The 16,077-nt window shown below is 49.0% G+C and overlaps 1 protein-coding gene across 1 annotated transcript; it reads right to left on the bottom strand.

Annotated features, from left to right (window-relative positions):
- Positions 1–9,823: 9,823 nt before the first annotated feature.
- On the bottom strand, positions 9,824–14,216 carry LOC141580384 (PRAME family member 20-like). Its single transcript, XM_074381489.1, has 3 exons — positions 13,846–14,216; positions 12,573–13,154; positions 9,824–10,385 (listed from the first exon to the last, which is right to left on the bottom strand). The coding sequence occupies exons 1-3, from the start codon at positions 14,130–14,132 to the stop codon at positions 9,824–9,826; spliced, it is 1,431 nt and encodes a 476-aa protein (XP_074237590.1). The 5' UTR covers positions 14,133–14,216.
- Between the last annotated feature and the right edge of the window lie 1,861 nt (positions 14,217–16,077).

Here is a 16,077-nt window from a genome sequence, read left to right as displayed (position 1 = left end):
AGTAGAGGTATATATTACTGTGAGTTGTTCTGATATAAACTCTGAAATAAACACAAAAGAATTGACCAACTTTTAAAAGCAGGAATAATAAGCCAGTGTGGTGGCTCACGCCTGTAATCCCAGGGCTTTGGGAGGCTGAGGTGGGTGGTTCACAAGGTCAGTTCAAGACAGGCCTGGCCAACATGGTGAAACCCCACCTCTGCTGAAAGTACAAAAATTAGCCAGGTGTGTTAGCACGCACCTGTAGGACAAGCTATTCAGGAATCTGAGGCAGGAGAATTGCTTGAACCCAAGAGGCAGAGGTTGCAGTGAGTTGAGATTATGCCATTGCACTCTAGTCTGGGGGATAGAGTGGGACTCCATCTCCAAGAAAAAAAAAAAAAGAATATCAAATGTACCCTGTAAATATGCAAGTTTTATGTATCCATAATAATTTTAAAAATTGTTAAGACTAGGCACGGTGGTCCATGCCTATACTTTCAGCAGTTTGGGAGGCCAGGACAGGAGGAACACTTGAGACTAGGAGTGTGAGATCAACCAGGTCAAGAGTCAGCCCAGGTTCACCTGAGTGAAGCATCAGAGAACTTCCTGGCCCACATGGGCTGCATACATGTAGGTCAGCACCCTGGACAGGTTCCTCTTTTGTTTTATCTCAGTGTAAAGTTTTTTTCTTTTATAAAGACGGGGTGTCACCATGTTGGTCAGGCTGGTCTTGAACTCCCGACCTCTGGTGATCCGCCCACCTTTGCCACCAAAGTGCTTGGATTACAGGTGTGAGCCACCATGCCCAGCCTTTCAGCATGGTTTCTTAATATCTAAAAATGGAGAATTAATATCACTGATACATAATTCATCAAACATATTTTAACCAAAAATATATAATGCTTTTAAGTAAATAAAAACACATACAATATTATAATAAGACTTTTATATTAAGGAATGCTGCATCATGATAACTATCTTTTTTTAAAAATACTTTAAGTTCTGGGCTACATATGCAGAACATGCGGGTTTGTTACGTAGGTATACACATACCATGGTGGTTTGCTGCATCCATCAACCCCTCATCAACATTAGGTATTTCTCCTAATGCTATTCCTCCATTATCCCCCCACCCCCTGCTATCCCTTCCCCACCCCTATCCCCCAACCCCACAACAGGCACCTGTGAGTGATGTTCCCCTCCCTGTGTCCACGTGTTCTCATTGCTCAACATGCGCGAGAACATGTTCACACTTATGCGTGAGAACATGCAGTGTTTAGTTTTCCGTTCTTGTCAGCTTGCTGAAAATGACGGTTTACAGCTCTCTCCATCACATCTTTGAAAGCCCTGACAAAAACAAGCGATGGGGAAAGGATTTCCTATTTAATAAATGGTGTTAGGAAAACTGGCTAGCCATATGCGGAGAGCTGAGACTGGATCCCTTTCTTACACTTTATGCAAAAATTAACTCCAGATGGATTAAAGATTTAAACATCAGATCTAACACTATAAAAATGAAACCTAGAAGAAAACCTGGGCAAAACCATTCAGGACATAGGCATGGGCAAGGACTTCATGACTCAAACACCAAAAGCAATGGCAACAAAAGCCAAAATAGACAAATGGGATCTAATTGTACTAAAGAGCTCTGTATGACAAAAGAAATTAACATTAGAGTGAACCGGCAACCGACAGAATGGGAAAAAATTTTCGAAATCTACCCATCTGATAAAGGGCTAATATCCAGAATCTATAAAGAACTTAAAACAAATTTACAGGAAAAAACAAACCCCTCCAAAAAGTGGGCGAACGATATGAATAGACACTTCTCAAAAATACGACAGTTATGCAGCCAACAAACGTATAAAAAAAGCTCATCATCACTGGTCATTAGAGAAATGTGAATCAAAACAACATTGAGATACCATCTCACACCATTCTAAGTGGTGTTTCTTGATAAGAGAAGGGAGATGTTATTTATGAGAAGATATCTCATTGATACGAATTAGTTTTCCAAAAGATGTATTTTTCTATTAATGTGGGCTAGAAATACTTAGAATATGCTGTATGCATTTTTCCAAAAGCGAAATTGGACCCAAATGCTTTAATTCAGTAAAACCCACTAGCCATCATGAGGACAGGCATGGGGTGGTGATGTCACGAGGCTCCTGCAATACGCACTATGGCCATTCCCTTCAAGGTCAGGGGGCAGCCCCTTGTGCAGTGAAGCCGTTCCCTGGCAGGGCCGGTGATCAGGAACAGATTCCTCTAGATCTGCCCATTCGGAGTCAGCTGAGTCTCAGTACCTGGGGCGCGGCGAGGGCTCCTGAAAAGAGGGTAGACTTCAGTAGCTCACCATCACTGCCCACACAGAATGTTCCAGGCCCCAAGTGTGCATCTTTTGTGGATGAACTTAGTGAAAAGGCACGGGAGAATTAAGGAAGAATTAGATGAGAAGTGAAGGAGGGGTGGGAATTAATCAAAATGATCAAATTTCACTCTGGATGCTTTGACTTCCTACAGCTGAACCTCAGTCACAACTTAGTACCTCTCATCAGTAACTAGAGATTTCTGATGTATAAATGGCTAAGACATTTTTCTAATAACCACCCTCGCAGGGATTAACTCATGCCATCACTCTGTAACTTCAGGTTCTATTTCTAACTCTAGGACAAAAGTCCCTGAAGGCCTCATGGACGCCCAGTCACCCAGTACTGCTCCCTGCTGAGTCACTGTTGCTTTATCCACTGACAGTGAGCACCTGCCTGAAACACACAGCTCTGTCTTCCTTTAAGATGCACCTGACCGTGTTGGCTGCCCATGCCTGTAAACCCGGCACTGTGGAAGGCCGAGGTGGGCAGATCACTTGAGGTCAGGAGTGACCTCAAGGAGGCCAGCCTTGCCAAGCTCATGAAACCCTGTCTCTACCAAAAAAAAAAAAAAAAAACAATTAACCGGGTGCGGTGGCGCACATCCATAACACCAGCTACTCAGGAGGCTGAGGCAGGAGGATCACTTAAACCCAGGAGGCAAAGGTTGCAGTGAGCTGAGATTCTGCCACTGCACTTGGGCCTGAGTGATAGAGCGAGACCCTGAGTCAAAAAAAAAAGCACCCACGTCCTTGATTTTAGGGCCCAAGTGTCCGTAAGGGCGAGTATCCAACCCCCTTAACCAGGCCTTCCCTAGGAGCAAGGATGGAACTCCAGTTTCTCAGACGGCCATGCACCACAGGAAGGGCAGGGGTCAAGCCCACAGAAGACCCTCTGGGGCCGCCTTACTTCTCTGAGGACACGCATCAGCTCAGCCCAAATCAGGGTGAGGATCTCCCAACTGACATGACCCCTGCTGTCAAGACTCTTCAGAGGGGCAGGGTGCGTCTCCGGGCCTGCCTCGCTCACCCGCCTGTGTGACCCAGCAGGCCTTTCAGAGCCTTCACAGGCCTCATTTCCGTAAAACTAGGAAGTGGTGAGCCGGGAGCAGCGGCTCAGGGCAGACAGGATGACCCTGAGTTGCGAGTCCTGAATCCCACAGTCCTGTAAGAGGAGGCTCTCAAGACTAGCTAGCAGCAGCTAGCAGGGCTCCCAGGGGCTCGAGATTGCTGGTCCACGTTGCTGGTCACCCAAATACAAGTTTGTTCCCATCATCATATTATGGTCAGCATTCAAGGTGCTGCATGATGAAGACTCAGATCATTGCCGGGCACAGTGGCTTGCACCTGTAATCCTAGCACTTTGGGAGGCTGAGGCAGGCAGATCACCTGCGGGCGGGAGTTTGAGACCAGCCTGACCAACATGGAGAAACCCCATCTCTACTAAAAACACAAAATTAGCCGGGTGTGGTGGTGAGCACCTGTAATCCCTGCTACTCGGGAGGCTGAGACGGGAGAATAGCTTGAATCAAGGAGGCAGAGGTTGCAGTGAGCCAAGATTGCGCCATTGCACTCCAGCCTGGGCAACAAGAGCGAAACTTTTGTCTCAAAAGAAAAAGACTCAGATCATTCAGAGGCAGTCCCATTTTAGGCTCAATCCTTTCATCCTCGCTGGTGTGATTGGTTCAAGCCCACAATATCTATAAAGCCTCTTTACTTCATCTTTCAGCAGACAACCTCATCTAGTGGGAGACGTGCACAAAGAACTCAACTGAGCAAGGTCTGGGGACATCAGCTGTGGCTTCCTGCCTGCAGACGTTCCGACATGCCTGCATCTGCAAACCAGCTATCACTTTGCACCATTCCCATGCCTACTCCTCACCCTGTTCCAGAAGCATGCATGTCCCAAATCAATTTCCTTTCCCGGAGTTTAAAACAATCTTTTACAGACAGTGAATTAGGGACAGGATTATCGGCATTTACTAAGCTGTGAGGACAGAGCTTCTACTGTGAAACGCACAGGTTTGATGCTACTTCCTTCTTGTATACTCTCCTCTGTATGATGAGTAAGTTTTCATCATGTTAACTTTATGGTTTTTATTTGTTTCTTTTTTGAGACAGAGTCTCGCTCTGTCACCAAGCGCCAGGCTGGAGTGCAGTGGCGCAATCTCGGTTCACTGCAATCTCTGCCTCCTGGGTTCAAGCAATTGTTCTGCCTCAGCCTCCCAAGCAGCTGGGACTACAGGCGCACACCACCACGCCCAGCTAATCTTTGTATTTCAGCGGAGATGGGGTTTCCCCATGTTGGCCAGGATGGTCTTCATCTCTTGACCTCATGATCCGCCCTCCTCAGCCTCCCAAAGTGCTTGGATTACATGCATGAGCTACCACGCCTGGCCCATCATATTAACTTTAAACAAAATTCCTAACAAGGAATTCACAATTGCACCCTGCTAGATCTGAGCTTGACTAACCAGCTGCCTACACATCTCTCTGTAGCATCTACCCCAGGCCATCCCTCTGCCCTTATTTGAGTGGTCTTGTGTTACTCCCTTTAGGATATAGAGCACTGAGGAGCATAATGCATTGACATTCTAGTGCCCCATTATCTGTGACACCACTAGTGACTGGCACACAGTAGATGCCCACTGGTGTTTACTGTAAAAAAGAAAAAGGCAGTGGTATAGTATGCGGAGAAAGCTCACCATCCTTTCTCACCTGTGCAGGTGGTCCTGGTGTTCATTGATATAATCGGCAATTCTCATAAAAAAAACTCTCAGGGCGGCCCAGGCTGAGGGACGGAGTTTCCAAGTCAGGAATGAACTGCTGCTGGGCGCACATGGATAACTCATGATCATAACCGAAGGCTACCAAGACTCTGTGAAGCTCGCTTAACTGGCTCAGGTAAGGGGCAAACCTTCCTGGTGGTCTATTCAGCGAGGGCTTTCTCTGGACTTCCGACTCCTGGATACTGTCTGGGTATACCATTTCCACTAATCTTCTGAAATGTGAAGCGGGCATTGGGTAATACTGCACCTTACGACAACACAGCTGTACTAAACGTCTTCTGCGGTGAATCCAGTCGCAGACGTAGCTCAGCCACTCATCCAGGGTAGCTTCCTTGAGGCCGACGTCTATGAACACCTTTGAGGGCTCATGTATGAACATCCACAACAGCCTTCGCCCTCCCGTCCTTGGATGGTCCTCCACTGTCTGCCTCTTACTCGTGGCCTCTGGGGAGCACGACAGGGCCCTGGATCCAGACCACGTGGTCCAGAAATTCTCATTCACATTCCCCAAATCCAGTACTTGAAGTTTCCACCTCCTGTGGGTAAAATAGGGGAAAGGCTTAGAATGCAGGCAAGGCCCCAGCACTGATGGGGATGGGTCTTTAGAAACGGGAGCTCCATCTTTGCTCCCGGGGAAGACCTGAGCTTTCACTCCACATTCAAGATGTCAATCAGCTGTTCCTGTCCCCTTCTGTCACTTCTCCACCCTTTTCCCTTTGATTACTCCTGATATCCACTTGTAGTTCCTTAACCTTCCACTGGGAGGAGGCAGATTCCTGTTTGCTCAGTGGACCCTGCATGGTGGGAGCTACCAAGGAGCTGGGCAGTGACCAAGGCCTCTCATCACCGGCACCATCTGAGCCATCCTGGCTCCCCAACCCCACCACTCCTCCCGAGCCAGCTGTCCCTTCTCTGGATGTCTGGGCCCTTCCCACCAGGCCACCTAGTCACCTCACCTGGGGCGAAGCTTCACGTACACCACTGGATCAAGTCCCTCCAGCACGGCTCGCAAGGTCTCCAGAGGAGGTGTCTTCATCAGGGACCCCAGAGGGAGGCAGGGGAAGGGCCAGGTCCGCACCATGGCCTGTAGAATCTCATAGTGCCTGCTGCTGAAGACCTCCGTGAACATCAGGGGGAAGACTTCCCCTGGCAGCTTATCCAGAGTGGAGGTGTCCAAGCACGGGTCCCTCAGCAGGCTCTGCACTGCCAGCTCCACGAGTCTGCGTGGGGCCTGCAGGCTCATTCTGATAAATCTGCACGGAAAACTCTAGAGGGCAGTCCAGCTTTGAAAAAGCAAGCTTCTGGGCCGGGCGCAGTGGCTCACGCCTGTAATCCCAGCACTTTGGGAGGCCGAGGCGGGTAGATCACGAGGTCAAGAGATCGAGACCATCCTGGTCAACATGGTGAAACCCCATCTCTACTAAAAATACAGAAAATTAGCTGGGCATGGTGGCGCGTGCCTGTAATCCTAGCTACTCAGGAGGCTGAGGCAGGAGAATTGCCTGAACCCAGGAGGCGGAGGTTGCAGTGAGCTGAGATCGCGCCATTGCACTCCAGCCTGGGTAACAAGAGCGAAAGTCCGTCTCAAATAAAAAAGAAAGAAAGAAAGAAAAAGCAAGCTTCTCAGGCCAATCTGCGCAACCCCCACTTCTCCCAGGGCCAAAGTCATTTCTCCAGCATGTGTAAAAACAGAGCGCTCGGTTTACCCGAAATCCATTCTACAGTAAGTGGCCACAGAGGCACAGTTCCTCCCTTCTGATACCAAGAAGAGTATGTCCCAACCACTAAAGAGCAGGCAAGGCCGGGCGCGGTGGCTCAAGCCTATCAATTCTAACACTTTGGGAGGCCAAGGTGGGTGGATCACCTGAGGTCAGAAGTTCAAGACCAGCCTGGCCATCTTGGTGAAACCCCATCTTTTTTAAAAAATAAAATAAAAGCCTGGCGCGGTGGCTCTCGCCTGTAATCCTAGCAATTTGGGAGGCCTAAGTGGTTGGATAACCTGAGGTCAGGAGTTCAAAACCAGCCTGGCCATAATGGTGAAACCCCATCTTAAAATAAATAAGCCAGGAGCAGTGGCTCATGCCTGTAATCCCAGCACTTTGGGAGGCCGAGGTGAGTGGATCACGAGGTCAAGAGATCGAGACCATCCTGGTCAACATGGTGAAACCCCGTCTCTACTAAAAAATACAGAAAATTAGCTGGGCATGGTGGTGCGCGCCTGTAATCCCAGCTACTCAGGAGGTTGAGGCAGGAGAGTTGCCTGAACCAAGGAAGCGGAGGTTGCGGTGAGCCGAGATCGCGCCATTGCACTCCAGCCTGAGTAACAAGAGTGAAACTCCGTCTCAAATAAATAAATAAATAAAATAAAATAAAAAGCAGGCAAGATCACTCCTAATTCATGAATTATTAGCCATTGCTCCACTAAACTCTAACAGCACTGTGAAATATTACTGACGGCGATCTCCGAAGCTGAGATCTCCACTTTTTTGAGAAAAAAAAAAAGTCTTCTCAGCCAGGAGCGGTGGCTCATGCCTGTAATCTCAGCACTTTCAGAGGCGGAGGTGGGTGGATCATAAGGTCAGGAATTGGAGACCAGCCTGGTCAATCAACATGGTGAAACCCGGTCTCAAAAATAATCCCATCCACTCAGGAGGCTGAGGCAGGAGAATCGCTTGAACCCCAGGGGACAGAGGAGCAGTGAGCTGAGATCATGCCACTTGCACTCCAGCCTGGGGGACAGAGTGAAACTGTCTCAAAATTTAAAAAGGCCTGGTGCAGTGGCTCATGCCTATAAAGCTACCACTTTGGGAGGCCAAGACGGGTAGATCACCTGAGGTCAGGAGTTCAAGACAAGCCTGACCAACATGGTGAAACCTGGTCTCTTCTAAAAATGCAAAAAAAATTAGCCGGATGTGATGGTGGGCACCTGTAGACCCAGTTACTGGGGAAGGGGGATTGGGGGAGGGCGCTGAGGACCGAGAATCACTTGAATTCGGTAGGCGGAGCTTGCTGTGAGCCAAGAGCCTGCCACTGCACTCCAGCCTGGGTGACAGAGCGAGACTCCTGTCCCGCCAACCCACACCAAAAAAGAAATGCCTTTGCAACCTAAAGGTTGAAAACAATGGGAATGGGAGTTTCCTATGGTCCCACACAGCCCACAATCTCAGTTCCATCAGTGAACCCAGTTAGGAGACTAAAGGGACTCCCTAAATTAGGTTCCATTGTTGCAGGACTTCCTTAGTTCGGCTGAAGACTGGGTCCTTGTTCGTCCCATGGCCACAAAAATTCAGGCTTGCAGACGGTTTGAAGGGTGAGTAAAGCAGGATTATACTGCATGAAAAGGAAAAAGACGGAACAGGAACTCTCCTCAATGCCAGACTCCTCCCCGCTGCGGAGAGCGCTACTCCCGAAGCTCCACCCCGCTGCGCGTTCCCACAGTGTGCAGGCTGGTGGGAGATTCTCCAGACTGGTGGGAGATTCTCCGGGGACCCCCCAACCACATGGCTATCTCACCATTATGTCCATTTAAAAACAGCCGGGAGCAATGGCCTCTCACCCATTTTACAGGTGCACGCCTGTAACCTCAGCACTCTGGGAGGCCAAGGCAGGTGGATCACCTGAGATCAGGAGTTTGAGACCAGCCTGGCCAACATAGCGAAACCCCATCTCTACTTAAAAAAAAAAAAAAAAAAAATTAGGCAGGTGTAGTGGTGCCTGCCTGTAATCCCAGCTACTCAGGAGACTGAGGCAGGAAAATTGCTTGAACTTGAACTCAGGAGGCAGAGGTTGAACTCAGGAGGCCATAAGCCGAGATCACGCCATTGCACTCCAGCCTGGGTAACAAGAGCGAAACTCCGTCTCAAAAAAATAAAAATAAAATAAAAAATTAAAAAATTAAAAATAAAAGAACCAGGCATGGTAGCTCATGCCTATAATCCCAGCACTTTGGGAGGCCCAGGTGGGTGGATTACCTGAGGTCAGGAGTTTAAGACCAGCCTGACCAACATAGTGAAACCCTGTCTCTACTACAAATACAAAAATTAGCTGGGCGTGGTGGTGCATGCCTGTAATCCCAGATACTTGGGAGGCTGAGGCAGGAGAATACCCTCAACCCAGGAGGTGGAGGTTGCAGTGAGCCGGGGCAACAAAAGTGAAACTGTCTCCAAACAAACAAACAAGAATGGGAGGAAACTGATTACAGTAACCAAATTTCATTTAAATGCCTTGATTTGCTGGAGCTGAATCTTACTGATTGCAAGACTCAGTGCCTTTTGGGTTTTTTTTCATCAATAACTGAAGATTCCTGAGGCTTCAACTGGAAAACAGGTTACTTGATAATAAGGGCACCAGACAGCTTCCACTCAGTTTCCCTTTATTTCTGTTTCTTGGCAACCATCCATGCAAGGGTAACTCCCTCAGGCATTTGCAAGCCTGAATTCCACTCTAGACACTCAGATTCCCGTTTTTGACTCTATAGGATACAGATCCCCAAAGTCTCATCCAATCCATGTCAGTGTTTCCCCCAAGTCCAGCCCCGGGTTCATCACTTTTCCTTTTCCACTTTCAGAGCCGTGTCTGGAACGATGGGTTCTGTGCTCCCTGGAGGATGTGCCTAAGACCTACGTTTTAGTTTCCAAGTGTCCAGAAGAAAGCATTTGATACATCCACGCAAACAGGCAGATATTCAACAGCTGCATTGATTTACCTCCGGGTTATAAAATGCCCTGTGGCCACAGTCAGGGCAGCAGGCGGTACAGAGCAAGACCCCCTTGGTCTGCCTCAAGTCCTTCACTCTCCCCATCAGCTCAGCCCCCAGTTGGGCAAACCTCCACCGGCAGAGAGCACCAGAAGCATCATAACTCTCCCGTGGGGCGGGATACAGCTCCAGGCGTAAGTTGTTCAGTCTGATTGTGTGGGACAGCAGGTTCTCCAGGGTGGCCATGGAGATGGGATTTCCACGAAAGCTGAAGGTGGTGAGCTCAAAGCAGCGGCTTAAGGCAGGCAGGATGGCATTGACTTGGGAGTCTTCGATCCCACAGTCATCTAAGTCCAGGGACTCCAGGGTGGCTGCCACTTTTTCTAGCAGAAGTTGGAGAGGCACAAGACTCAGATTGGCCAGGCTGATGCCACTCAGGTCCAGGGTCGTTAGTTGACTGATGCTGGGGGACTGGGACAGATGCCTCAAGTCCGATTCTGAAAGCACACAGTTCGTTATTGCGAGGGTCTTTAACGGGGTCTTCAGACAGCTGGGGAGAGAGCAAGAAGTTAGTTCTGGGGAATCATAAGGGTGAGTGAAGGGTGGTGGGGGATGACTTCAAGGTGATGGACTAAAACCATTTTGCCCAAGCCCAAGGTCATTCCGATTGTCTGATAGTCAACATTTAGGATGCTGCGTGATGAAGAACTTTGCCACTGAGGTCAAGTCCATCTTAGGTCTGATGCAGTAACTCACACCTGTAATCTGAGCACTTTGGGAGGCTGAGATGGGTGGATCACTTGAGGTCAGGAGTTCGAGACCAGCCTGGCCAACATGGTGAAACCACATCGCTACTAAAAATGCAAAAATCAGCCAGGCGTGGTGGCAGGGGCCTGTAATTTCAGCTACTTGGGAGGTTGAGGCAGGAGAATCACAAGAACCCAGGAAGTGGAGGTTGCAGTAAGCAGAGATTATGCTGCTACACTCCAGCCTTTGTAACAGAGTGGGACTGTGTCTAAAAAAAAAAAGAAAAGAAAAACAAAGAAAAATTTCATTTCCTCCTGGGTCTTTTCACCATCATTTATAGGAATGGATCAAGTTCACAGAATCCCTGAAGCTCCCTTTACTCATCCGTCAGGGATAAAAACACATCTCTGGGCCACGGGAGCCCAGAGGGGACACAGGCTTACGGACAAACCCAGGCGGGATTCTGCAACATCAGCTGGGGTGCCCAGGCTGCAGGGGTCCCTGACAGGCCTGTCTAATCCGCAAACCATTTATCACTTTCACCAGTCTTTGTGCCTACTCTCTGACCTTCTGTTTCCTAGGTAATTAATTCACCTGGAGCTCAAAACAATCTATTGTGACCGGGAATTAGAGATGAGGTAATCCTAGCACTTTGGGAGACTGAGGTGGGTGGATCACCTGAGGTCAGGAGTTCCAGACCAGCCTGGCCATCATGGTGAAACCCCACCTTAAAATAAAAGGAAAAAAAAAAAAAAGAGAGAGATGAGATCATTTGTGTTCCCCAAGCTGTTGAGCACAGAGCTTGTATTATTCTGAAACGTGCAGGTTTGATGAGCATTCCCCTCTTCAGTGCCCACTTCACTCCCCTACTTCCCAACATCTTTTTAAAACTAATCTCAACTGCCCTGGCATGGTGGCTCACGCCTGTAATCCTAGCACTTTCGAAGGCCAAGGCCAGGAGTTCGAGACCAACCTGACCAACATGGTGAAACTTGGTCTTTACTTAAAATACAACACTTAGCCGGGTGTGGTGGCGACTGCCTGCAATCCCAAGTACTCAGGAGACTGACACGAGAATCGCTTGAACCCGGGAGGTGGAGGTTGCAGTGAGCCGAGATTGCACCACTGCATCCCGCCTGGGTGACAGATCGAAACTCTGTCTCAAACATAAATAAGTAAATAAATAAACAAACAATTAAAAATTATCTTGTTTGAGCTGGGCATGTTTGCTCACGCCTGTAATCCCAGGACTTTGGGAGGCTGAAGCAGGGGGATCACGTGAGCTCAGGAGTTTGAGACCAGCCTGGCCAATATGGTGAAGCCTAGTCTCTACTAAAAATACAAAAATTAGCCTGGTGTGGTGGCCCACACCTGTAATCCCAGGTGCTCAGGAGACTGAGGCAGGAGAATCACTTCAACCCGGGAGGTACGGGTTGCAGTAAGCCGAGATCACGCCACTGCACTCCCTGTGGGCAATCAAGTGAAATTTCATTTCAAAATAAAAAAATTTATCTTGCTTGTTTTTATTTTTATTAATTCCTATTTTTAGTCAGCAATCTTGCTGTGTTACCCAGACTTCTCTAAAACTTCTGGGCTCAACTTATCCTCTTTCCTCAGGCTCTCAAAGTGCTAGGATTACAGGTATGAGCCACCATGCCTGACCTATTTCTCATCATCTTAACTTAGACGCGCGTCCTCAGGAGGAATTCACTAACTCACCCTCCCTAGAGCTGAACCCTTCAGTAGCCAGCTTCCTAGCATGGCAGCCTCTCCATAGCATCTACCCCCACTGATCCCTCTGCCTTTATTGGAATGGTTGTGTGATACCCATTTCAAGACAGAGCCGCCCACAGGGGAATGCATGGACATTCTAGTGTCCCCTTCACCGTCACCTCCTCATAGGCGGTCGCAGTAGATGCCCACTAGCATTTACTGTGACCTGGAAAGGCTCTGCTGCGGTCTGCAGAGAAAGCTCACCATCCTTCCTCACCTGAGCAGCTGGGCCAGATGGCCTTCGAGGAAAGAAACACAGTTCATATACAGCTTTTGGAGGTGGTGCAGCTTGAGGAACTGAGAGGTGAACTGGGTAACAAACTCCTCCTTCTGCTCTGGGGAAAAGTAGCAAGGGACGTCGACGTGGGAGAGAGCGAGCTTGTGAAGATTCCTCATCTGGCCCAGGTATGGGGTAAACTCTGCCAGGTCGGGCAGTCGCCACCTGCAATTCACTTCCACCTCCTGGATACACTCTGGGTTCACCATATTCAGGATGTTTTGGACTTTGTGGAGGGGCGTTCCCAAGACTTTCAGCTTCTTACAGCACAGGTGTAGTAAACCTTCCCTCTGCTTGACCCACAGAAAGAGGCAGGTGAGGCATTCATCCAGAGTCCTGTTCTGGAGGCAAAGGTCTACGAACACAGTCAAGCGCTGCTGTCCTCTCATCACTGAACAGTCTTGAGCTGGTTTTCTCTTCCTCATGGCATCTGGTAAGTACCCGCTGGCCATGGCCTCAGACCACACCATCCAGAAGTTCTCACTGACATCCCGTAAATCCAGGACTTGAAGTTTCCTTCTTCTGTGGGAAGATAGAGAGGCTGAGAATGTAAGCGGTCACTGCTGAACGTCAGCTTCACATCCTGCACGCCAGCTGCGCCCCTCCTTGCTTTTTTCTTTCCCTGACATTTCTCCACCCTGCTGTCCCCTTGGAGCCTGTTCAATTCCACTTTCTCTTTATTCTGAGAATAGGTCTCCCTCCGTCGCCCAGGCTGGAGTGCAGTGGTGAGATTTCAGCTCATGGCAACTTCCACCTCCTGGGTTCATGTGATTCTCCTGCCTCAACCTCCCGAGCACCTGGGATGACAGGTACTCACCACTATGCCCAGCTAATATTTGTATTTTTAGTAGAGTCAGAATTTCACCACGTTGGCCAGGCTGGTTTCAAACGCCTGACCACAGGTGATCCACCGTCCTCAGCCTCCCAAATGCTGAGATTACAGGTGTGAGCGTCCGTGCCCTGCTCAGTTCCCACTTTTAGTGGTGCCCTTCATTGCCACTAAGAGAGAGGTTCCCGTGACCTCCACGGACCCTGCATGATGAGCAGTCCTTTCCCTGAGGAGCTGGGCAATGGCCAAGTCCTCACTGAGCTTTCTCATCAGCACCATCAGAAGCCTGTGGGCTCCCCCTTGGGCCTCCCCACCCCTCACAACCTAGCTCTTCCTTCTCTGGACACCTGGGCCCTCCCTACCTGCCCATCTGGGCCACCTCACCTGAGACGAACCCCCTGGGTCAGCAGTGCATCAAGTCCATGGAGCACAGCTTGGAAGGTCTCCAGGCAAGGCGTCTTCATCAGGGACCCCAGAGGGAGGCGGGGGAAGGGCCAGGCCTGCACCATCGCCTTCAGGGCCTCACAGTGTCTCCTGCTGAAGGCCTCCATGAACAGCGGGGGGAAAAGTTCCGTGGGCAGCTCCTCCAGGGTGCAGACGGCCAAGGCCTGGTCCCTCAGCAGCTTCCGTCCCACCAGCTCCAGGAGTCTGGGTGGAGTCCAGATGCTCATCTTCACCAACCTGCAAGGAAAACTTCCAGAGGACAAATCCAGAGAAAGAGCATCACTCTCAGACCAAGCCCATGCAATCTCATCCTCTCCTAGGGCCAAAGTCAGTGCTCTGGCAATGGTGAAAGAGTTTTTCTTCGTTTTCTTCAATTCGACTCTGTGCTCAGTGGCCACAAAGCTAGCGTTCTGTCTCTGCTGGCATTAGCACCAGCTTTTCTCAAGCAGTGAGGAGGCAGGAGCACCACTAGCCCTTCCTTTCCAGCCAGTGTTCCATCCACCGAGTAGTGAGTATGGGGGAGCCTGAAGCCTAACCCCTCCCACCGTTGGGGGAAGTTTCTAATTACTCAGGGTTCTAAAACAATGGGAATGTTATGTCCCAAGCCCTACATGCCGACATTCACAGTCCCTACAAATAAGTTGGTTGGGAACATTCACTGGTCATTCCTAGAATGGGTTTTTCTATTTGTTTTCTTTGTAGTAGTTAAGCTTACTTCTCTATTTGTCTTTCCCTTTCTCTCTCACTTTCTTCTTTTCCTGTTTTCCTCCCTTCTGTCTTCCTTTCTTTCTTTTTTCTTTTTTTTCTGATAGGGTCTTGCTCTGTCACCCAGGCTGGAGTGGCTGGAGTACAGTGCTGCCATCTCAGCTCAGTGCAGTCGTGACCTCCCAGGCTCTAAGGATTCTTCCACCTCAGTCTCCCAAGTAGCTAGGACCACAGTCTTGCATCAACACTCCCAGCTAATCTTTGATTTTTTGACCTCTTGTAAAGACAGCGGGTTTCGCTATGTTGTCCATGCTGGTTTTGAACTCCTAGACTCAAGCAATTCACTCACATTGGCCTCCCAAAATCCTGGGATTATAGGCCTGTGCCTCCACGCCTGGCCTCATTATTTAAAATTTCAGTGAGAAACTTTTAAAGCTATGTGACAGTATTATGGATCATTTGCATGACAGAGATGTTTCCAGTACTCATCTCTTACACATATTAAAAATGACCCACTTTGGATAGGCGCAGTGACTCACACCTGTAATCCCGACACTTTGGGAGGCTGAGGCAGGTGGATCATGAGGTCAGGAGTCCAAGCTACTTGGGAGGATGAGGTAGGAGAATCACTTAAACCAGAGAGTCAGAGGTTTCGGTGAGCTGAGATCATGCCGTTGCACTCCAGCCTGGGCAACAGAGCGAGATTCTGTCTCAAGAAAAAAGAAAAAACTTCTGAATTTTGAAATGACAGAAACCAAGGCACAAATCAACATTTTTGGAATAAAGACAAAACTGCATTTAGAGGAAAATTCAAAGCCCAGATCCTTTCATCTGGAAAAATAGGCATGAGCCACTGCACCTAGCCTGCTCTAAACATATTATTAAGGAATAGAATGGGGTTGGGAATGGTGTCTCACGCCCACAATCCCAGCTTGTTGGGAGGCTGAGCTGGGTGGATCATCTGAGGTCAAGAGTTCAAGGCCTCCATGAACAGCGGGGGGAAAAGCCTGGCCAAAATGACGAAACCTCATCTCCACTAAAAAGACACAATTTAGCTGTGTGTGGTGGGCAGCACCTTTAATCCCAGCTATTGGAGAGGCTGAGGATGAAGAATCACTTGAACTCAGGAGGAGGAGGTTGCATTGAGCCAATCATGCCATTGCACTTTAGCCTGGAGACAAGAGCAAAACTGGTCTCAAAAAAAAATAAAAAATAAATAAATAAATAAATAAAAATTGAAGGCCTGGCATCAGTGGCTTATACCTGTAATCCCAGTATTTTGGGAGGCAAAGGTGGGTGGATCACCTGAGGTTGGGAGTTCGAGGCCTGGCCAACATGGAGAAACCCCATCTCTATTAAAAATACAAAAACTTAGCCAGGTGTAGTGGTACATGCCTGTAATCCCAGCTACTCTGGAGGCTGAGTCAGGAGAATCGCTTGAACCCGGGAGGTGGAGGTTGCAGTGAG

Source organism: Saimiri boliviensis, chromosome 11 (assembly GCF_048565385.1).
Source record: "Saimiri boliviensis isolate mSaiBol1 chromosome 11, mSaiBol1.pri, whole genome shotgun sequence".
Lineage (NCBI taxonomy): Eukaryota > Metazoa > Chordata > Mammalia > Primates > Cebidae > Saimiri > Saimiri boliviensis.
Note: the sequence above shows the minus strand (reverse complement) of the source record. Positions and strands in the feature narration are given on the sequence as shown.